General features: G+C 38.6%; 1 protein-coding gene across 6 annotated transcripts in view; it reads left to right on the plus strand.

Moving 5' to 3' along the window:
• The first annotated feature begins 3,203 nt into the window (after positions 1-3,203).
• The window catches only part of GDPD1 (glycerophosphodiester phosphodiesterase domain containing 1), a 62,570-nt gene continuing 41,505 nt past the window's right edge, over positions 3,204-24,268 (plus strand). For 2 of the 6 annotated variants that reach the window (XM_070478559.1, XM_070478560.1), the window contains exons 1-2: positions 3,211-3,704; positions 19,930-19,972. In XM_070478559.1, coding sequence (XP_070334660.1) covers positions 3,563-3,704; positions 19,930-19,972 — 185 coding nt within the window. In that variant the 5' untranslated portion in view covers positions 3,211-3,562. Of the gene's footprint in view, positions 3,705-19,929; positions 19,973-24,268 lie in introns of all 6 variants that reach the window. The other 4 variants (XR_011492098.1, XM_070478556.1, XM_070478558.1 and 1 more) reach the window with 3 other exon arrangements.

The following is a 24,268-nucleotide window of genomic DNA, read 5'->3' on the forward strand; positions in this document are numbered from 1 at the left end:
TGATTTTCCAGGCAGGAATACTGGAGTGGGTTGCCATTTTCTCTTCCAGGGGATCTTCCAGACCCAGGGACTGAACCTGAGTCTCCTGTTTGGTGGCAGATTCTTTATCATTGAGCCACCTGGGAAGCCCTAATCATATACATATGTCTGTAATAATCATAAAATAGTCATAAAATTTAAAGAAAATTGCTGTCAAGTGACATTTTGGAAGAGGGAAACAGAAGCATGAGCACAGCTAATCTATAGAATATAATTTGACAGACCTAAACAGATACTATACTTTCCCTAATTCCTAACAAAGCAGTAGTTTTCAACTTGTGAGTTTCCTTAAATTAAAAAAAAAAAAAGAACTTGCAATAACATACATAAAGATTATGTTAAATAAGACAAGGTACTATGGGCCCAGGGACTGGCTCACAGAACGCAGAAACAAACTGATGTAGGGACACCTAGTTATTCATATGGGGGAAAAAATTAAATTCCTACTTCACAACTTTCATCAAAGTCAATTTCAGATGTATCAAGGGCTTAAATGTGAAATGTGATACTTCAAAACATTTCCTTAAAATGTTTTTAAGTTTGCTTGTATTTGGAATTTTTTATACTTAGTTCTCTGTCTTCTATAAAAGCTTTATCATTTCTTTGGCTATACTGGTGTTAAACCGAAAAATAAGACTACTGTTGATCTCGGAGAAGCAGTAGTGAGCAGTGGCATGAAGTGAGAGCTTAATTCCCTGCCCAGGAATTTAAACTGGGTAGCATGGATGTGTTAGGTAGTTAAAATAGGGAAAAGGAGTCCAAAATGGCGGTGGCTAAAAGACCTGGAAGGGACAAGTCCTCGAAAATAGAACAAAGGAAGGTCCGAGGACCGGAGTGAGGACCTCAGGTAAAACAAACAGGAGTCCTGGCTGACCCAATTTACATAGGACAGGCCCAGGGAGAGAAAAACATAAAAAGAGGAGCCAAAGCTCTCTCTCAGTCTGTCTGTCTGTCTGTCTCTCTCTCTCTCTCTCCCTCCCTCCCATGCACTGGGGCTCTTTTTTCTTCCCGTCTTTGGGTCAGCATGCCCTCACGCCTCGAGGATGGATTTACCTGTCATTATCTAAATAAAATAGAGCTGTAACACGGAGCTGTAACACTGATTTGTCTAAGAGCTATAACACGGTCTGTCCAAGACCCGAGAGCTGTGACACGCTGAGGGCTTTAATGTCCGTCACTCCAAACCTTTGTTGTGATGAGACAAAAACCGAAAAGCATACACTTACGCGACAGATGAAAACCAGAAATCCTAGTTACCAGACCAGCAAGGGCTAGAGGCTGGAAGCGCTATATTTCCCTGGCTCTTGAACCCAGTGGAAAATGCATTTTTCACGGAGGCAAAAACGGCAAATGCAAGTACAAAGTTTATTATCAGAGACAGCACAACAAATGGGAGAGCACAGAGAGAAACAGTTAAGACAGAAGCAAGGCAGAGATGCACACCTGGAGAGAAAGGGTGTGGGTGTCCTCCCCAATGAGGAGTGCAGTACAGAGGTGGTTAAGTCATTTTTATAGGACAGTTCTGGGCTTTTGTTTACCTTTGGTCAATCATCTGGTGTCTTTTTCCACACCTGACCTACCCTAGCACCCTCTCCAATATGTGTATGCAACTTTTTTCTAAGTTGGATTCCGGCCCAGAGACCTATGTGGGAGCCTTAGCGTCACATATTATGGGGTGGTGCCACCTTCTTTTTGACCCCCAAGGAGCCTTTCTCCACCTGTGAAATGTCTCCCTTGCCCCAAGGATGGGAAATATATGATGTCCTGACCCTTTACTCAAACAAGGTTTCAGTTCAGTTCAGTCGCTCAGTTGTGTCCAACTCTGTGACCCCATGAATCTCAGCACACCAGGCCTCTCCATTGCTGCTATGACTATTAAGGTGACACAGGAGACAAGGCCTGGCTATTTACTCTGTTTGTGATATTACTTCCATTTCAGAGGGCAAATGGGAGCCCATCTATCGCCTGTCTCAGGAAATGCAAACTGGAGGCTAAATTTAAGTGTCCAGCCTGAAGCCCATCTTTTTTTCATCCCAAGAAATGTAAACAGGAGACCAGTTGTAAATACCTAGCCTGGGGCCCATCTACCTCCTGCCTCACTATGATGGCTGCTGGTGCTGCTAAGTCGCTTCAGTCGTGTCCGACTCTGTGCGACCCCATAGACGGCAGCCCACCAGGCTCCCCCGTCCCTGGGATTCTCCAGGCAAGAATACTGGAGCGGGTTGTCATTTCCTTCTCCAATGCATGAAAGTGAAAAGTGAAAGTGAAGTCGCTCAGTGGTGTCTGACTCTTAGCGACCCCATGGACTGCAGCCCACCAGGCTCCTCCGTCCATGGGATTTTCCAGGCAAGAGTACTGGAGTGGGGTGCCATTGCCTTCTCCCACTATGATGGCAAACTGATGTAAAAGTCTTTTTTCTGCTACTTTTTAAAATCTACTGAAGGCCCTTGTTTTCAAGAATCCTCTAAATTTTATTTGTTTATTAAATTTATATAATAAAATTAAGTTTTATTTAAATTCCTCTCAAAGGACACAAGAATCTTTGGGAAGTCTTTATAAACAAAAAGAGTTGGAAGTTATCATTTAGTAAAAATGTTCCTCATTTTTCAGATAAGAAAACAGAAGTTTGCTTCGGGTCAGAGTCACATGATTTTAAATAATCACTCTGGCTTCTACTTCTGTGGGAGATCTGTTCTTATGACCAAATTTTCTCCCTCAGCCCTGGGTTAATTCTTTTGCACTGAAATGTGACTCTTAGAATTATAGTTTGGAATGTGTAGAATGAAAGGGAATTTAGTTTCCAGTCTTCCCAAGACTGAAGTGATAACCTATAACACTGTCAACGTTTCCTTATTTTTGAACAAACTTAAAAGTCCACAAATATTGGACTGTCGACCGTGTACGAGGCACGAAGTTTGCAATTTCACAGTGAAATGTGAGAAGAGCCATCTCTCAAATATTTGACTGATAAACTGGCACCTCGCATGGTTTGTGCGACAACGGAGAAAGTTCTCTCTTGGCTAGACAAGTGGGTGTGTTTATTATTTGCTTTAATAAGCCTTAACTGCTCCTGAGGTAAGAGTTCTTTGCATTTCCTCCAGCAGAGGCTCGCGACGCGCTCCGGAGTGACTCTTTCATGACGTGAACTTCCTAATTACGTCAGGCCTTCCTGAAGGCTCTCCTTGAACAGCCTTTCGTGTGGGAACGACGGCAGAGGCACTGGCGAGTCTCCGAGCTTTCTCCTTTATAGGGCCGCGAGCCGGACCACAAAGCTAGGTGACAGACGCCCCAGGCTCCTACCGGAGCGCGCCTGCGTGCCGGAGCCTCTTTGTTGCTCGCCCGCGTCCGGCTGCGCGTGCGCGGCGGGCCGGCGCCGACAAGTGCGCTGCACCGCGGGCGCCGGCGGGGGGCGAGCAGACCTCGAGCAGCAGCAGCTGCCGCCGCCGCCGCCGCAGCCGTTGCGACCGTATCAGCGGAGTTCAGAGGGCCAGGCTGCGGGAGGCTTCCTCACACGGGGGCTGAGATGTCGTCCACCGCGGCTTTTTACCTCCTCTCCACCCTGGGAGGGTACTTGGTGACTTCATTCTTGTTGCTCAAATACCCGACCTTGCTGCACCAGAGAAAGAAGCAACGATTCCTCAGTAAACACATCTCTCACCGCGGAGGTGAGAGGGGTCCCCAGAACCAGATGGCGGAAGTGGGGGAGGCTCCCCCCACCCCACCCCCCGGCCCAGCGACTGGAGCTGAGGCTCCTCGGCCAAAGGCAGGCGGGTGGAAATACGTGCGAGTCTGAGGAAGGATGGGCGTGTGTGAACTGAGGGTCCCCTGGAGGTGAAGACAGTGTGAAGGGGAGGTCGCATGAAGGAAGGAGAGGGTCTTGAAACCGAGCCAAGGTGGGGGATCTCTTGGGGGCAGGGAAGTCAGGGGTTCTCCGGAGGAGGAAGGACCGGGGCGAGAATGAACGGTAGATGGGGAGGCTTCTCGGCGAAGGGAAGGAGAATCGCGGGGTCCCTTCCTAGCAGCGGAGGCACCAGCGGGGAGCCCCGGGCCGATCCGCGGGTACCCTGCCGGGGGAACCCGGGAACAGACTTGTTCCGAGACAAGCCAGTGGCGGAGCTTCTGGGAAGATGGGGCGAACTGCTTCCAGGGCTGAGGAGCTGCGTGAACCTGGAGCGTGGTGCAGCCGGGGCATCCGCAGTCCCTGGGGGCCGGTCCCAGTTCTCCACCCCTCCATCCCTCCTCCTGAGCAGGGTAATTGAGAAGAGGGGGAATCCAAGTTCCCGAGCCGGGGACACTTCCCAAGGTCACAGTTAGAGCTTGAGCTGGACTGGGACAAGAAACTGGGGTGTCCTGATTCCCAAGGCGTCAAACCTCGCACCTATTTTTTTTCTCCCAACTCCACCTTGCACCCCAGCAGTGACCTGTGGATTTAAAAAAAAAAAAAAAAATGACTGGGTTTTGTGACAGGGCCATATTGTTTGAAAACAACAAAGAAGTTTCTTTTGAAACAGTGCCTTGCCAGAAGGAACCTAGATAGTTCACCCTCTCATTTCTCAAACAGCAGGCCAAATCTTTGCCTCTTCATTATTGTGTAATAATGTGCTTTTATTTTCATTTCAAGTATGATGTATAAGATGCTGTACGTTTGGATTATTTCATTCAGTTTTAGCTGTTCTTTAGAGCCGAATGTTAAACTAGGTTAAAATTGCTTGGAATTTACTTGAAGTGGTAAATTCTAGGAGTTTACAGTAAAAAATGTCATTTAGTACCATGACTCCTTTTTTTAACAAAAATTGGCCAGGAATATTCAGTCAGTTCAGTCACTCAGTCGTGTCTGACTCTTTGTGACCCCATGAACCGCAGCTCGCCAGGCCTCCCTGTCCATCACCAACTCACGGAGTCCACCCAAACCCATGTCCATTGAGTCAGTGATGCCATCCAACCATCTCATCCTCTGTCATCCCCTTCTCCTCCTGCCCTCAATCTTTCCCAGCATCAGGGTCTTTTCCAATGAGTCAGCTCTTTGCATCAGGTGGCCAAAGTATTGGAGTTTCAGCTTCAAACATCAGTCCTTCCAGTGAATACCCATGACTGATCTCCTTTAGGATGGACTGGTTGGATCTCCTTGCAGGCCAGGAATAAGGTTTTAAATATCACAAAAGTACATTTGCACGCTGCTGTAAAATCTGTACAGTTTTATCAGTTAAACAAACATAGGACTTCCCAGGTGGTCCAGTGGTTAAGACTCTGCACTTCCAATTCAGGGGGCATGGATTCAAGCCCTGGTTGGGGAATTAAGATCTCATATGCCCTGTGGTGTGCCAAAAAGGAAAAAAAAGAAGATAAACAGAGTACTAAAGAGTGACTTCAATGGTTATGCTAGTCTCCCACTCATGAAAAGTGTCAAAGATTTTAAGGGATCTATCACCAGCTAAATGACATGTTCTTATTTGGTTTACCTATATTTTAATAGATACAGAGGTAAACTGTAGGTAAAGCCAAAAAAACAACTTTTGTGTTTGAGTCGTCCCTGTAGAAGTATTTTCAATGGTAGTAGTCCTACTCTGGAGATAGGCATTACTTACTGATTTTTAAATCAGTAAAGCAGTGTTTACTGATTAAAAAAAAAGTATGCTTACTAAAAACCCAAATAAAACAAAATAAAACTGTCCTCTTAAGAAGCTTTCTAAACTGTCATTGTGGGTGATCTAGATTTTATTTCAGAAGAAATAATCTTGTTAACTCCTTAGGATATGAAATCTGTTTACAGTCCTGAAGCACTTAGTAAGGTCCTGTGTGATAGTGCTTAATATATTTTTTGTTGAGTAAGTATACCAAAGAATACAGTTGAACCAGAGTGACAGAGAATATATTTACTAAAAACAACTTTGGAACTCAAGATACTAAGTTTCTGGAAAATAATAAACTAGGAAGCAGTCAGCTTCTACTTGCTTTTTATTTTTCTCTTGGACACTGATAATAGCAAGTGAGGTTATCTGTGCATATTTCTCCATGCGTATCATCAACATTTGATCTAATGCTCTATCATCCTAACTGCAAATGACCTATTTCATGTAACCCAGGTGCATGACCACTCCAAGATTGAAACATTGACCATGATAGGTGTACAAAGTATATACATCTGAATTGCTTTAACTTAAAAAAACTGTTATTGTGTACTGTTATGTCTCTATAAAAGCATTATCACCTGAGTCAGATTCTGGACCTATAACTAGTTAACCTTGGGAATAAGCTTTAGTTTTAGTTTTCTTATCTATAAATGTAAACCACTTACCTTGCTTCCCTTTGGATTGTTATGAGGATTAGGTGTACAGAAAGCACTTTGAATGCCATAAAATTGTTTAGAAATCTAAGTATGGATATATGGAGTCACATTTATATTTTGCAATAGAACTTTGCATTGAATGAGAAAAAATGAGATCACCAGTGTACTTAATGTTTTCAAAGTTTTAATGAACACTTTTGCTTTTGTTGATTGATTGTCCTTAAAGTAGAAAATGCTTTGTTTTAAGAATTAAATGGATAGGTCTGCTTTGTTCTTACCCAGGTACTGCGTAGGTTGTATTGCATTATATTGTGATAGGATATCTGCTTCCTTTATTAGACTGTGAGTTCCTTAAGAGCAGATTTTATTAATGCTTGAGTCTCTAACCTCTAGTACAGATTGTAACCTACACTTAAAATAATAGCTTATTGTCTTCTAATTATCTACTTTGTGCTAGGTACTTTCCGTGTGTTTCTTTATCTATTTGTCCAAAGAACACTTATTGTAACTACAGTGTATTGATGAACCCACTCCAGTGTTCTTACCTGGAGAATCCCAGGGACAGAGGAGACTGGTGGGCTGCCGTCTACGGGGTCTCACAAAGTCAGACACAACTGAAGTGACTTAGCAGCAGCAGCAGCAGCAGTGTATTGATGAAATACCAATAAGATCAAATATGTACCCTTTGGATTAAATCAAGAGTAAGCCATACTCTCAAAGGCTATTTTCATTGTTTCTCAATGAAATTGTGAATTTTAATAATATTTTTGACAGTTGCATAAGTAATTCAAGTTCATTGTATTTTTCCAAGAAAATTTGGAAAATATAGAAATGAAAAAAGAAAAAGTAGTTCCTAAAACTCACCGTCAGTAGACATAATCTCTATTAACATTTTGAAGTACATATTTTAAGTACGTATTTTGAAGTATGCCCTTTTAAAAAATGTTTTTAAATATGTCCTCTAAGTACGTATTTTACTACCCTTGGAATCATACTATGTATTTACTTATTTCAGATGCCCACTAAGTTAACTAGAGTTAGGATAGCAGGTAAATAACTTTCTCATACTCCCTAACCTATTTCTCTGGGCCAATTAAATTAAGCAACAGGGTTTATTAGGGTTCAGTGACGAAAGAATTAAAAAAAAAAAAATCAAATGATAAAATCCTCACCTGACCTTTTAATCTTTCACCCATGGTTACAAGGCCGAATTCACATTTGGATTTGTCCAAATCTGGGCATTTTGCCACAGATTGATTTAGCACGTGAGAAGTTTGAGGGTAAATATTGCTAATGGACACTGGTTACTTCTGAGTCCTAAACTTTAATTCCTCAAGGAGGAAATTGAAGCATCAGTTTGAGTCTCAGAGTGTCACTAGAAGTAACATTCTGCGGTTGCACCCTGAAACATGTTCTGCATGGCAGGGTATCAGTTCTTTTCAGCTTCTCTCTTTTCTCTGCATTCCTATTTTCAGGGAAATCTTCCCTACTTTTCAGTGAAGACTTTTCTCCCAACTCACTTGTTCCTACTGATATCTTACTAACAGTGGGATCATTCATCCTTTATCTTCCCAGGTGTCATTAGTGGTAAAGAACACGCCTGCCAATGCAGGAGATGTAGGAGATGTGGGTTCCATCCCTGGGTCTGGAAGATCCCCTGGAGAAGGAAACAGTAACCTGCTCCAGGATTCTTGCTGAAGAATCCCCATGGACAGAGGAGCCTGGCAGGCTACAGTCCATAGGGTTACAAAGAGTTGGACATGACTGAAGTGACTTAGCATGCACACACTTTCCTGCTTAATAAAGTAGACTAAAATGTACATAGTTGTTTTCAGCAATGGCTGTACATATATCTTAAACTGTATACAAACTTAGAAAAATTGAATGTCGTTATGGAAAAATGTGAAAGTATAATCAGATAGATAGCAAAACATACATATAGAAAAGAGCACACATGAGGTGATTAGTTGGTAAATGTTGCTACTGTGTCAGTATATACTTTGAATATCATCCTTCCGTGCTACTGATGTGTTCGAATTTTTTCTTATATCTGTAAATATAAATCTCACTGATATTTTCCCTAAAAAAAAAGAAACAATTCTGTAGTGTTCCAGGGATCCCACATATTGAGAAATGCTCTTTTGTATATACTATTTCTAGTCCTTAAAAACTCTTTATACTCTTACAGAAATCATACATACTGTTTCCACGGTGCACTATAAATATTGAATTAATGTGTGAGTTTAGAAATGAAGGAACTCAGCTTTGCTGCTTGATTTATTGAATAACTCCTTTTTAAGTTGAGATAGGATGATGTCTTCCGACATTAAAATGTTTTATTTGCACTAAGCTGTCTTTTCCAGTATCAGAAAATATTTAATTTGGAAGTTCTTTTGTGGCTGGTGCACATTGTCATGTTTGTCATCGGTTTTATAAACATGTATACAAAAGATGTTGATGGTAGTGGTGATTGGAGGCTAACTATAAAATAGATCTAAACAGATCTACAGTGTTTACTGAATGTTTGTTGTTTAGTTGCTAAGTTGTGTCTGACTCTTTTGCGACCCCATGAACTGTAGTCCACCAGGCTCCTCTGTCCATGAAATTTCCCAGGCAGGAATACTGGAATGGTTTGCCATTTCCTTTTCCAGGGAATTTTCCCAACCCAGGGTTCGAACCCATGTCTCCTGAGTTGGCAGGAAGATTCTTTACCTCTGAGCTACCAGAGAAACTTTGTTGAATAACATTTGGGAGGTAAAAAAGGAAACTGAACAGATATTTCTCTCCTTTACAGCATTTACATCTAACAAAAAATACAAAAGAGAATGTTTCCTTTACTTTTCCTATTCTGACAAATATTAACCACTCACAGAGTAACTACGAAGCACTATATAAGAGAGGAAAAATTAACATAGAATGAAATATTGGGAAGTATAGCTTTGTATAGTGTTGGAAAGTATGGTTTCTCAAAGAAATAGAAAATATGAACTGGTGAAGAGGGAGGCAGGAAGACATGAGCAGAGAAATTATAAACAAATTATAGTAGAACAGCATGTAAAATATATACTCATTCTCTTCTACATTCTGTAATTAATTAAAAATTAAACTTGTTTCCATGTAGAGTAGTTATTTGCAAAGTCAGATATTAAGCCAGACATCCCCTGCTTATTGAGGGAAAACAAAAATTAATAGCAAGAGTGCTTTATGAATGCTGTTACAATAATTGGCAAGAGAAGAAATTCAAACCATTTCATGAGAGAAGAGCTATCACCAAATAATTCCTTAGAGAGGAGTTGGCAGACTTTTAAATTAGTCCCTTAGTTACTCCCCAGGCTTTCACCATATGAATCTAACAAGTAATTTGTGGGTATTATCGTTGTGGGATTTATCTTCAAGCTTTGCAAGCAAGTATAAGAATATGGAAATAAGGGACAACATTAATAATTTATCTGTAAAGCTGAAATAAAGAGATATATGACTGCCAGCATAGAAACTGCAGCATAGTTAGTAGTGAAAAGAGTGGGGTCTGAAGTCATACTGTTTATGCTTGAGTCTCAGTTCCCCTTGTTGGCTTATGTGACCTCACCTAATCCTGTTTCTGGAGATAGTAATACTTGGCATGATTGTGGGCATTTTAATGCAATAATATAGAGAGCACTAAGCACAGTATCTAGTTTCTCTTAATTATTAATCTTAATACCTTTTTAATATTTCATTTAGTACCAGCTATTTCATAAACTTATAAAGTAAATCAAAGGTCTTAAGTAGTAATGTTTGCATACTTAAGGGTTTTTTTGCTATAAGGAGCTCATGATTTCAGCCACAGTCAGCTCCAGGTCTTGTTTTTGCTGACTACATAGAATTTCTTCATCTTCAGCTGGGTCAGATCATGAACTTCTTTTGCAAAATTCAGGCTTAAACTGAACGAAGTAGGGAAAACCAGGAGGCCATTCAGGTATGACCTAAATCAAATCCCTTGTGATTATACAGTGGAAGTGACAAATAGATTCAAGGGATTAGGTCCAACAGAGTGTCTGAAGAACTATGGACGGAGGTTCGTAGCATCGTAAAGGAGGCAGTGATCAAAACTATTGCTAAGAAAAAGAAATGCAAGAAGGCAAAATGGTTGTCTGAGGAGGCCTTACAAATCTCAGAGAAAAGAAGACAAGTGAAAGGCAAAGGAGAAAAGGAAAGATATACCCATCTAAATCCAAAGAATAGCAAGGAGAGATGAGATAAGAAAGCCTTCTTAAAAAAGAAAGAAAGAAAGCCTTCTTCAGTGATCAATGCAAAGAAATAGAGGAAAACAATAGAATGGGAAAGACTAGTGATCTCTTTGAGAAAATTAGAGATACAAGGGAACATTTCATGCAAAGATGGCCACAATAGAAAATAGAAACAACAAGGACCTAACAGAAGCAGAAGAGATTAAGAAGAGGTGGCAAGAATATACAAAAGAACTGTACAGAAAAGGTCTTAATGACCCAGATAACCATGATAGTGTGACCACCAAGGACCAGAGCCAGACATCCTGGAATGTGAAGTCAAGTGGGCCTCAGGAACCATTATTATGAACAAAGCTAGTAGAAGTAATGAAATTCCAGCTGAGCTATTTCAAATCCTAAAAGATGATGCTGTGAAAGTGCTGCACTCAATATGCCAGCAAATTTGGAAAACTCAGCAGTGGCCACAGGACTGGAAAAGGTCAGTTTTCTTTCCAACCCCAAAGGTAGGCAATGTCAAACTGCTGTACTATTGTGCTCTTTTCACACACTAGCAAGATAATGCTCAAAATCCTTCAAGCTAGGCTTCAGCAATACATGAACCAATAACTTCCACATGTACAAGCTGGATTTAGAAAAGGCAGAAGAACCAGAGATCAAATTACCAACATCTGTTGGGTCATAGAAAAAGCAGGAGAATTCCAGAAAAACATCTGCTTCGTTGACTTAATTAAAGCCTTTGACTGTGTGGATCGCAACAAACTTTGGAAAATTCTTCAAGAGATGGGTATACCAAACCACATTACCTGCCTCCTGAGAACCTGTATGAAGGTCTCTGCTTTTTATTTTTGTAAAAAAATATATATATGTATATATTATATATATGTATACAAAAACTTTTCTACTACACTTGATAAAGGCTTGATAAAGAACATTAAAAAAAAGATGGAGAAATTGGAGAACATAAACTAAATGAAATGGGAGCACTGAATATGAAATAGAAAAAGTGAAACAAACTAGGTAAATGTAAAAGATCATCATATAGTCCAGTTTTTAAACACAACTGCTCATTAGAAACATATCTGGAGCTCTGGGGAAAAAAGCAATGCGTGAGCATTTGTATTTTTCAAAAAATTTCAAGATACTTTTGATATGCATCTGGATTTTAAAAAGTGATTATAGGTTTTTTATTCGATCCTAGTTTTGGTGATATAGAGTTCTATTAATTTTCTGTTGGCCAATCATGATACAATATTAATTGTTACATAATCATAATAGTAAAAGATGTTTATCAGTTTTCACAATCAATAGCCAGACCAAAAAAAAAAGATAATTACAATTGCAAGCCATAATGGAAACATGATTAATTTAACAATATAAAATAATTACATAAAATTTGGGGGGGTTACACAGAGTGATGTGATAAGTGGAAGTGCATACATGCACATGTTTTCATCCACCCAGTCAGTCTGTGTCTTTTGGTTGGTGCATTTAATCCATTTACATTTAGGGTAATTATTGAAATGTATGATCCTATTACTTTTTTCTTAATTGTTTGGGGTTTATTTTCTGTTTCGTAGGTCTTTTTCTCCTCTTGTTTTCCCTGCCTAGAAAAGTTCCCTTAGCATTTGTTGTAAAGCTGGTTTGCTGGTGCTGAATTCTCTTAACTTCTGTTTATCTGGAAAGCTTTTGATTTCTCCATCAAATCTGAAGGAGAGTCTTGCTGCGTAGAGTATTCTTGATTGTAATTTCTTCCCTTTCATCATGGTAAATATATCATGCCATTCCCTTCTGACTTGAGAGTTTCTGTTGAGAAATCAGCTGATAGCCTGATGGGAGTTCCCTTGTATGTTATTTGTTGCTTTCAATATTTTATGTCTTTAGTTTTTGTCAGTTTGATTATGTGTCTCAATGTGTTCCTCCTTGGGTTTATCCTTCCTGGGACGCTCTGTGCTTCCTGGACTTGGTTGACTATTTCCTTTTCCATGTTCAGGGAGTTTTCAGCTATTGTCTCTTCAAATATTTTCTCAGGTCCTTTCTCTCTTCTCCTTCTGAGACCTCTATAATGTGAATATTGGTACATTTAATGCTGTCCCAGAGGTCTCAGTCTGTCTTCATTTCCTTTCATTGTTTTTTCTATATCCTCTTCTGTGGCAGTGATTTCCACCATTTTGTCTTCCAGGTGATTTATCCGTTCTTCTGCTTCAGTTATTCTGCTATGGATTCCTTCTAGTGTATTATTCATTTCTGTTTTTTGTTCTTCAGTTCTTCTAGGTCTTTGGTAAACATTTCTTGCATCTCTCAACCTTTGCCTCCATTCTTTTCCTGAGATCCTGGATCATCTTCACTGTCATTATTCTGAATTCTTTTTCTGGAAGGTTGCCTATCTCTACTTCATTTAGTTGTTTTTCTGGGATTTTATCTTGTCCCTTCATCTGGGACATAACTTTCTGCTTTTTCATCATGATTTACTTTCTGTAATACAGTTTTTGTTTTAGCTGCTGTGAGACTGTTCTTCTATCTACCCTCTGATGCATGAGTCTAAGAGGCTTGTGTAAGCTTCTTGATGGGAGGGTCTGGCCATGAGAAAAACTGGGTCTTGCTCTGGTGGGCAGAGCCTTGCTCACTAAAGCTTTAATCCAGTTATCTGCTGATGGTGGCAGTGAGGGGGTTGCGCTCCCTCCCTGATAGTTTTTTGGTCTGAGGTGACCCAGCCCTGGGGTCTACAGGCTCTATGGGAGAATTAATGGTGAAGTCCAAGAAGGCCAAGGGGGACCTTCCAGGGCCTCTGTCCCTGTGATGAGCCCCTGTTGACCCATGCCTCCACAGGGGGCCCCCTAACATAAGCAAGTAGTCTCCTGTGAGGTCACTGCTCCTCTCCTCTGGGTCCTGGTGTGTGCAGAATTTTGTTTTTTCCTCCAAGACTGGAGGCTCTGTTTCCCTCCATCCCCTGGAAGAGCTCTAATCAAATCCCGCTGACCTGCAAGACCAGATTCCCTAAGAATTCCTAGTTCCTTTGTCGGATCCTCAGGCTGGAAAGCCTGACGTGGAGTTCAGAACCTTCACAATAATGTGAGAACTTCTTTGGTATCATTGTCCTCCAGTCTGTGGGTCACCCACCCAGCGGGTATGGGATTTGATTTAATCGTGATTATGCCCCTCCTGCTGTCTTGCTGCGGCTTCTTCTTTGTCTTTGGACGTGAGGTATCTTTTTTTAGTGGGCTCCAGCATCCTCCTGTCAGTGGTTGTTAACAGCTTGTTGCAATTTTGGTGCTCTCGCAGGAAGAGATGAGTGCACGTTCTTCTACTTGGCCGTCTTGACCCAGAAGCCAAGGTCTCTGCTTTTTTAATATGCTGTCTAGGTTTATCATAGCTTCCCTTCCAAGGAGCATTAGTCTTTTAATGTCATGGCTGCAGTCACTGTACACAGTACTTTTGGAGCCCAAGAAAATAAAATCTGTCACTTTTTCCGCTTTTTCCCCTTCCATTTGCCGTAAAGTGATAGATCAGTTTTGAAGCAGAAGTAGATATTTTTCTGGAATTCCCTTGCTTTCTCTGTGATCCAACGAATGTTGGTAATTTGATCTCTGGTTCTTCTACCTTTTCTAAATCCAGCTTGTACATCTGAAAGTTCTTGGTTCATGTACTGCTGAAGCCTAGCTTGAAGGATTTTGAGCACTACCTTGCTAGAATGTGGAATGAGTGCAATTGGATGATAGTTTGAACATTCTTTGTCACTGCCGTTCTTTGGGATTGGAATCAAAGCTGCCCTTTTCCCTGGGTTCAATCGCTGGTCAGGAAACAAGCCCCTGCATGCCACGACTAAAGACTGCTCATGGTTCAAGTAAGACCCAGTACAGCCAAATAAATAAATAAATATTTTTAAGATAATTGCCTTCAAAAAGCTTTGTCAGGGTTCAGGTGGATGTACTAGAATTTTTAAAAATTACAATTTAGGAATAAAAATTTTTTACACAGCGTGGAAAGGAGAGAGAAGGATGAATTGAGAAAGTAGCACTGACATAGATACATCTTCATGTGTAAAATAGATAATTAGTGGGAAGCAGCTATGTAATACAAGGAGCCCAGGCTGGCACTCTGTGATGACCTAGAGGAGTGGGGTAGGATGGGGGAGGGGGCTCCCTAGGAGGGGGATATGTTTATAATTATGACTGATTTGAGTTGTATGGCAGAAACCAGCCCAGCATTGTAAAGCAGTCATCCTCCAATTAAAAGAAATTTTAATAAAAGCTCTTAAGAAAATTTTAGGAATGGCATACATTTAGTAGCACTAAGCTGAAACTCCAGTACTTTGGCCACCTGATGCAAAAAGCCAACTCATTGGAAAAGACCCTGATACTGGGAAAGATCAAAGGCAAAAGGAGAAAAGGGCGATGGAGGGTGAGCCGGTTAGATAGCATCACCAACTCAATGACGTGAACTTGAGCAAACTCCAAGAGATAGTGGAGGACAGGAAAGCCTGGCGTGCTGCAGTCCACGGGGTCGCAAAGAGTCACGACCTAGCGACTGAACGACAGCGACAGCAGCACTGACCTTAAGTGTACAGCTTCATTTTTTTTTTAATGTGTGTGTACATCCAAGTAGCCGTTACTCAGATCAAAGTGTAGAACATTTCTAGAATCCCATAAGAACCCGTTCCCCATCTACCCTCCTCCATCGCCAGAGGTGACCACACCTCTGACTTATGGCATCGTTGACTGTTTAAGACAGTGGTTTTCAAAGTGTGGTCTGCGGAATTCTGGGCGTCCCCAGGACCTTTCATGGGCCTACAAGGTCAAAACTATTTTTATAAGGCATTTCTTACCTTTTTCACCTTAGTGACATTGGCGTAGTGGGTAAAACTGCTGTTGCTTTAGGACAAATGAAAATACTGGTACAAAATGTACTAGTAGCCATTATATTCCTCAGCATCATACACTCAGATTTTTTTTTAAAGGGCAGTTTCATGTAAGAATATCTTCGATGTATTAGAAAGTTATTAATTTTATTGAAGTTCAATCCTTGAGTGCATGTAATTTTTAGTATTGTGTGACAAATGTTTTTTTTGTGTGTGGGATTACACACTTTTGCTGCATACTAAAGTATATACCTGGTGGCTCAGACGGTAAGGTGTCTGCTTACAATGCGGGATACCTGGGTTTGATCCCTGGGTTGGGAAGATCCTCTGGAGAAGGAAATGGCAACCCACTCCAGTGCTCGTGCCTGGAAAATCCCATGGATGGAGGAGCCTGGTAGGCTACAGTCTATAGGGTCGTAAAGAGTCGGACTCGACTGAGCAACTTCGCTTCAAAGTATGTACATGATTGTCTTGAGGAAAAGCACTTGTGAAGCTGATTGAATTCTGAGGTGAATTAGTCTCCCCCCCCACCCCGCCGACCATTTTACTTAAAAAACTGACTGGCACACTGGTTATTTAGACTTGAGTATTGGACAGATGTGTTCTTGAAAATTAATAATATGAGCCTTTCATTAGAAGAAAAATAATTTGGCTGCCTTCTATTAAGGTATGCCAGTGATTACATTTGAGCTTTTAAGCAAGAATTAGACTTTTGAAAAACTTACATCATCCACAGTGAGCTTAGTAGCTTTCCAATTTGATTTTCCTGATATCAGTTATTAATAAATGTGATTTTTAAAAAATATTGTATAATGAAATGTGTCAGTATTTAGAATATCAGCACGATTCAGTAAATCAGTATTTTCCAAAAAACCAATGCATTTTATTATAAAACCATGCATGGGTGAAAGATCCATTCAAAGTTCAAGATGGACAAATTGATTGTCATGTAATGGAGTAAGAAAAGGCCATGATATGGTTCAGATTCCGTGTTACAGCCAAAGAACCTTTCTTTTCCAACTATCTATGTGAAGGTTGATATGTATGTTTGAAGCAGATATGAGAGTCTAGCTGCCTTCTATTGTCAGACATTAAAGAGATTTGCAAAAGTGTAAAACAGATGCCACTCCTTAAATTTTTTGGCAGATAGTTATTTTTCATAAAATGTTATGTTAACATGCAATGGGTTTATTATTATTTTCAAATAAATTTTTAAAATTTGGAAGTCAGTTTCTAATATGTAGCTATTAATGGATTTGTTGTTCAGTTACTCATTCGTGTCTGACTCTTTGAGACCCCATGGACTGCAGCACACCAGGCTTCCCTGTCCTTCACCATCACCCAGAGCTTGCTCAAACTCATGTCTAAGTCAGTGATACCATCCAACCACCTCATCCTCTCTCACCTCCTCCTCCTCCTGCCCTCAGTCTTTCCCAGCATCAGGGTCTTTTCTAAGGGATATAACCCACATAATCAAAAGCTCTTTAAGGTACTCAGTAAGAGTCCTGAGACCAAAATGGTTAAGAAATGCTAGTTTAAGGCATTAACTCTTTTAAAAAAAATTTTTTTTGGACTATAGTTGATTTACAGTGTTGTATCAGTTGTATAGTAAAGTGACTCAGTTATTGCATATACATATATCCACTCTTTTTTAGATCCTTTTCCCATAAAGAGTATTATAGAGTATTGCATAGAGTTCCCTAAGCTTTGCAGCAAGTCCTTGTTAGTTATCTATTTTATATGTAATAGTATGTATATTTGGAGAAGGAAGTGGCAACCCACTCCAGTATTCTTGCCTGGAGAATTCCATGGACAAAGAGCCTGGCAGGCTACAGTGTGTATATTTAAGTCTTCCAGTTCACACCCCTCCAAGCCCCCTGATAACCGTAAGTGTATTTTCTACATCTGTAACTCTATTTCTATTTTGTAAATAAGTTCATTTGTAGCCCTTTTTTAGATTCCATATATAAGCAGTGTCATATGATATTTGTCTTTCTCTGACTTCACTCAATATAACAGTCTCTGGATCCATTCATGTTGCTGCACACAGCATTATTTCATTCTTTTTATGGCTGAGTGATATTCCATTGAAAATATAAGAATGAACTCTTGACTGTAATAAAGTTAGTGTAATCTTAAGTGAGTGAAAAAAAGCACTCATGGAGGAGTTGGGAAGTGAATTCATTCTAGAATGAGGATTGGGATGTTATGGTGAAGAGAATTTTGGAGGGATATGGCATGTGTTTAAGACTTTGATTCTCTCAGAGGTTCAAGAGGGAGGGAACGGATGTATACCCATGGCTGATTCATGTTGATGTATGGCAGAAACCAACACCATATTGTAAAGCAATTATCCTTCAATTAAAAATAAATAAATTTTTAAAAATTAATCAAAAAAGTAATGCACAGTCATTTTGGAGGGTTTGTAAGGCTAGAATAGTGTACATTAGAAAAGAAGTCTTTTGTATTTTGGCCTCAACTGCTGGAAATAACTGATACTAATTTGATTTGTTAATTCTTGTTTATTTGCTCTGGTGTGCAGCTTGCAGAAACTTAGTTCTGTACCCTTGGCAGTGAAATCTCAATGTCTTAACCACTGGACCACCAGGGAATTCCCATACTGATTGCTTATTGTACTCAAAGGCAAGGAAATTAAAAGGACACAGGAAAAAGCTTGAAAGAACTAATGATGATGACTTTGATCACTTAGTGAAAGTGGGAGATGCCAGACTTACATTGTGAAGTTACTCTTTTTCTCTTTGTAATTAGTATTTTAGCAGGAAAATACTTTAAATCTACATAAACACCCCATTCCTTATCAGACTTTAAGTCCGTTTATTAAAATGGGTTCAGAATATCGTGTTTTGTTCAATGGTTTAAAGTCTGTTACTGTCATCATTTTGATTCTAACATTGTCTCAGGTTTGGCCAGTGAGAGCTCTTTCAAATTGGCTTCTGTGTCCTGTTAACTTGCTTGTTTTCTGTCACAACAAGCAGTCAGTAATTTAACCTAATCTACAAATAACCATTTTAGTACTTTTTGCTTTTTGATGATATTCTTGAGTGTTTTGTTCTTGAATATTACCTGTGTATAACATATTTCCATAGTTTTTGACTAAGGCACTGACTGGACATTTAAAAATCGGTTAACCTCAAAAATACCACTTACTTTGGAAAAAAGCTGTGTTCTCTATATTTGCTTCATCAGTCTTCTATTACGCATCAACTCTACAAAAGTGACCCTAAAGTCAAAGAGGCCTTTTTCACAAGGGTCTCCCTTTCTCTCTGCCAAATTGATAGAATTTTTAGAACATTAGGTTAATATATTTATTTCTTCATACTTTATGTTTCTGTTCATTATTAATTAGGTTACAATAAAAACATAATCTAACAATATAAAAGAAGAAAAATTGAATACCCTTGCGACTATGTTCAGAGGTTATTGTATATAAAACATTGTAATGCTGTTGCTTGAACAGTACCATAAACTTGAAGTGCTTATTTTTCTTAAGAAAAAACAAAATGGCTGTTATTCCAAAATATTTGGAAAAATATTTCCAAAGTATTTTTCCTGTGCATTCCATTAATCATTTAGTAATACCAAAATCTTTTAGTTTTAAAATATCTAAAAACTTATGGCTTGCATATTTTATGCTAATTGAGTCTACCTAGTGTATCATATTAGCTAAAAAAGGCAATTAGATACTTTTTTATCTATGTCCTTTTTTGTAATTTCAGTATTACTTATTACTTCAGGGAGTGGAAGCACCAGTTACTATAATGATGGGAGTAGTAATAACAATGCAGTAATCTTTTAGTTTTACTGAATATTCACTATTTCATTGAATCTAATGCCATTAGTTAATGATGCATATTTTAAGAATTAATTTATTTTAAGGATGCATATTTTGAATGTACTGTTTATTTTTTTTTTTTCATTTATTTTTATTAGTTGGAGTTACTTTACAGTATTGTAGTGGTTTTTGTCATACACTGACGTGAATCAGCCATGGATTTACATGTATTGAATGTACTGTTTAACACACTTAAAAATCACATAGGTTCTTCTAACCATCCTGCTTGCTGTGACTGTGTTTTGATCTTTGATTCTTCCTGTGCGGTGCTATGCTTTCCTCAGTCACTAAGTTGTGTCTGACTCTGTGAGCCCATGGGCTGTAACCAGCCAGGCTCCTCTGTTCATGGGATTTCCCAGGCAAGAATACTGGAGTGGGTTGCCATTTCCTCCTCCAGGGTATCTTCCTAACCTAAGGATTAAACCTGCATCTCCTGCATTGGCAGGTGGATTCTTAACCAAGGTGGATTCTTCACCACCGAACCACCTGGGAAGCCCTGATTCTTCCTGGTGCCCCTAAAAATGATGCAAAATACTATTACATTCTTTAAAATACTTGTAATTTCTACCTCATATGTACCAAATGTATGATTTACTTGTAATATCTGATATAAGGTGAATTTTGGGGAAAATAAATATTCAAATTAGCTTCAATTTAATGTTTTTCACAGGTGCTGGAGAAAATTTGGAGAATACAATGGCAGCCTTTCAACAGTAAGTACATAAAAAGGCATTCCTTTACCGTTTATCATTAAAGTGAAGATTCACAGAGTAAAGATCGTATACAGGTAGCATCTGCTTGTGACAGTTGTTTCTGTTTTATTAAAATCTCCTTTTTTTTATTTAGTTAGTGTGAAGTGTTCCAACAAGTGTTTGTCTTCTGCTTAACTGAAAATCTGGATTTGAGTTTTGGCACTACAGTGCCAGAGCTGAAAGAAGACGTTTGTAACAAGGCACGTACTGTGCATAATGCTAATTAGTCTCCGAGAGAAGGAGAAAAGGAAAGGAAAACACTGTTACATTGGCTCTTGTTTATGTGTAGGATTATGTGTCTACTCAGTAATTCTTCCACAGACCTGAACCTCTTATCTGGAAGAGGTTCTTGGAAGCTTTAAGAGTAATTGATCTTATTTTTTTAAAAAAAGAAGGTAAATTATTTTTTCCAGTGTTTGAATCATTCATATTTCCCACGGAGGTCTTTTAGAGCACCTCACAGAGAAGCAGCAGGAGAGACAAGAACGAAAGCTGATTGCTACCTTGTTCTCGGTCTTAAAGTAAATGCTTATCATCAGCCTGTGGTAATGCTGAGAACACTGTTTTTCTTTTCCCTGAAAAATAAGACAGGAAACGTGGTAAGTTAACCCCCATGAAAAACATTACTATCCATATTTACTAAGGAAAATATTTTCTTATATAATTTTTAACCATTTTTATGTACATAATTGGGGCTAATAAATCAGGCTAACTTGGCTTAAGGTTTAGTTCTATTTCTCATCATTCGAAGACACTTGGGAGAGTGTTTTTCCTATTATCAGGTCCCAAGGTACTGCTTTTCCATAGTCATTTGGTCTAAATCCTATCCTCCTATATTCGTCATTGCTTATTCTTCCTGGTCTAAAACATGATGCCTTTTGACTGTAATCTCAAGTCTCTTACAGCTCTAAAATGCAAATTCTTTCCTCCTGTCACTGATGGTGAAGCAGAATAATGTAAATTACTTTATCTTCTCTACTGAGATTATGTAGCTAGCTCCTATAACAAAAAATATATTTAATTTTATGTCAACAGTTTTCACTGTGATTCACACACACAGATATACACATCCCCACACACCTACATTGACTATCATTTATCAGATATTTTTTGTCTTTGACGTAGTGATACATTTTACTTGGGGAAAAACTGCTCATGACTGAATGATTTTAGCATTCTCTATGTAAAAGTATGTTATTTTGTAAGTTTTTCTCCATATTTTTTTGTTAAATCTTTGCCAACCACTCTTATTTATGAAATTAAGACACTGAGTTTTATAATAAACTATTTCTAAGGATGATGATGCATTTGTATAAAACATTATTTCTAAGGATGGTACCTAAATATTTTTTTATCTTTGAAGATTTTGATTCCCTGAAAAATGTTTTGATATTCAAAGAATATCTGATTTAGATGATTTTTACCTGCTGGATACATTTCATTTCCTGTCTTCAGGCAATTTGTTTTTATATTGTTTTGTTCAAGCAGTAACTATTGAAAAGTACCACAGCCTTCTCTATCATGTGGTAGCTTTCTATAACTTTAGTTTTTTGGAGGTTTTTCTGGTACTTTAAAAGAAGAAAGTACCTCTTCCATATATTAAGGCTGTTTAACTCTTCCATTGTATGGCTGTTTGCTAACTGACTTTGGAGTTTATGTAAAACCTAAACCAAATAGGCTTTATTTATTTATTTTTTTTAAATAAGTAACAGTTTTTTTAAAGTAAGATCACTTTTTACAAAATGAAAAATAACAAGCGTTAGCAAGGATGTGGAAGAAAATGGAGCTCTCATACATTGCTAGTGAGAATGAAAAGTGGTGCAGACACTTTGGAAAACAGTTTGGCAGTTCCTCAGTAAGTTAAACATGTAATTACCATATAACTCTGCAATACTATTCCTAGATACACACCCCAAAAAACTGAAACACAGGTGTTAAAATAAAAATTTGTATAAATGAATTTTCACTGAAGCACTATTCACAATAGCCAAAGGTGGAAGCAACTCAAATGTCCATTATCTGATGAATAAACAAAAGTGGTGTGTCCATACAGTGAAATATTATTCAGCCATGAAAAGAAATGAAGTTCTGATACATGTTGCCACATTATGCATGTGAAAGAAACCAGGCACAAAAGGCCACATATTGTTTGATTCTACTTATATGAACTATGCAGCATATTGGGCTGAGAGAAGAGAGGGAAGTGAGGAGCAACTGCTTAATGGGTATAGGGTTTTCTTTTTGGATGATAAAAAGTTCTGGAAGTAGATACTGCTGAAGATTGCACAACATTGCAAATATACTTACTGCCACTGAATTGTATAATTTAAAATGATTAAGGTTGTAAGTATTATGTGTATTTTACAGAATAAGAAAAAAGAAGAAAATGTAAAACAATTATCTTACCAAAACTAGTCTTACAAAGTTCTTAAATAAACCTGATAACACAAAAATGCAAAATATGAAAAGTTGTCAAAGGTATTTGGTACTAGGATGACAAAACGCTAAGAAAAGAAAGAATACTTATTAATGTCAAGGAAAAATCTGAGGTTTAGGATAAAATGATCTAATGTAGCTATTAGTATGTCTAGTCTTATGTAAATGGCTAATAGAGGTGGGGTTTTTCAAGAGGTATAGAACCCAGCAAGACTCAGTTACTGTCTGACCCCTAGACCCTAAGTCTATATCAAGAATCCTCAAGTTGAGGGAAGCTCAATTTATTTCCAGACACAAGGGAAATGGATCTTTATAGTTAAGGGCAGAAATCAGAATTGTACTCTAGCTCCCCCATTCAGCTCAACACACTCATTTTTTCCTTCCTCTGCATTAGCAGAGGCTAGTGAAAGTGAAGTCGCTCAGTCGTGTCCGACCCTTTGTGACCCCATGGACTGTAGCCCACCAAGCTCCTCCATCCATGGAATTTTCTAGGCAAGAGTACTGGAGTGGGTTGCCATTTCCTTCTCCAGGGGACCTTCCCAACCCAGGGATCTAAGAGGTCAAATTCCTTGTAGTGGGGTAAACATCCAGCAGGGGGAGATGCTGTTATTCTAGATTTAGTGAAAGTGAAGTCGCTCAGTCATGTCTGACTCTGCAACCCCATGGGCTGAAGCCTACTAGGTTCCTCCATCCATGGGATTTTCCAGGCAAGAACACTGGAGTGGGTTGCCATTTCCTTCTCCATAGGCTTTATTTTTAAACTTAAAAAAATATTTTTGATGGTGGTGGTGGTAGTAATGATTTGGGTTTTTTTTGTTTTGTCTTATGCATCAGTATACTGTCAATAAGTACTTTTTATAATTGTACTTTTATTTATAAATATTTATGTAACTGCTAGCACACTTAGAAAGGTTTTTTTAAATATACCTACTTCATGAACAACAAGAAAAAACTGTTTACGCATACTATTTTCAAAGTATTGTATACTAAAAAGATAAACAGTTATACTCCATAATTGGCAAAAGGCGACACTGTGCTTAAGTATGGTTTATCCTTAATAGGTTAAATAGTTGAAGAAGAAATAGTGAAAATATAATGAACAGCTAAAACTTAGATCTTATTTGTTACATGTATTTAAATCTTATTTATATATTGATATCTTAATTTATATATTGATTTATATATTGATATATTGATTATATATTGATATATTGATATTATATATGATATTGAAAATCATGTATATTATGACATGGAGGTAAAGATGATATTCAAGAAAGTATAAATAGTTGGTATGGGAAGCCTGGTTAAAATTAATCAGAAAATTGAAAAGATATCAGGACTAGAAAAGCTGTCATTTGGTGGAGAGGAAGAAGCTCCTTTTAAAATAGTGAAATGTTTGAGGTTAAAATGTGAGGTTATGTGGACAAGCTACATCTAGAAAACTGAAAGGACCTTAAGAGTACATGGAAAATTAATTCATTATGTATCATATTATAGTAGGGCTTAAGAAGTAATTAGTACTGACAAAGAGAAATAATTATATTTCACAGTTTATAAAAGGTTATTTAATCTGGCTTGTAAAATAATTTCATGGACTCCCCTGGTGGTCCACTGGTTAAGAATCTGCCCGCCAATTCAGGGGACACAGATTCGATCCCCGGTTCAGGAAGATTCCATGTGCCACAGGGCGACTAAGCCCACATGCCGTAACTACTGAGCCCACTTGCCACAGCTAGTGAAAGCCCACATGCAGCAGTGAAGACCCAGTGCAGCCAAAAAATAAGTAAATAAATAAATTTTTAAAATGATTTTACAGAC

The sequence above is a fragment of the Odocoileus virginianus genome, chromosome 17, assembly GCF_023699985.2.
Source record: "Odocoileus virginianus isolate 20LAN1187 ecotype Illinois chromosome 17, Ovbor_1.2, whole genome shotgun sequence".
Taxonomy (NCBI): Eukaryota; Metazoa; Chordata; class Mammalia; order Artiodactyla; family Cervidae; genus Odocoileus; species Odocoileus virginianus.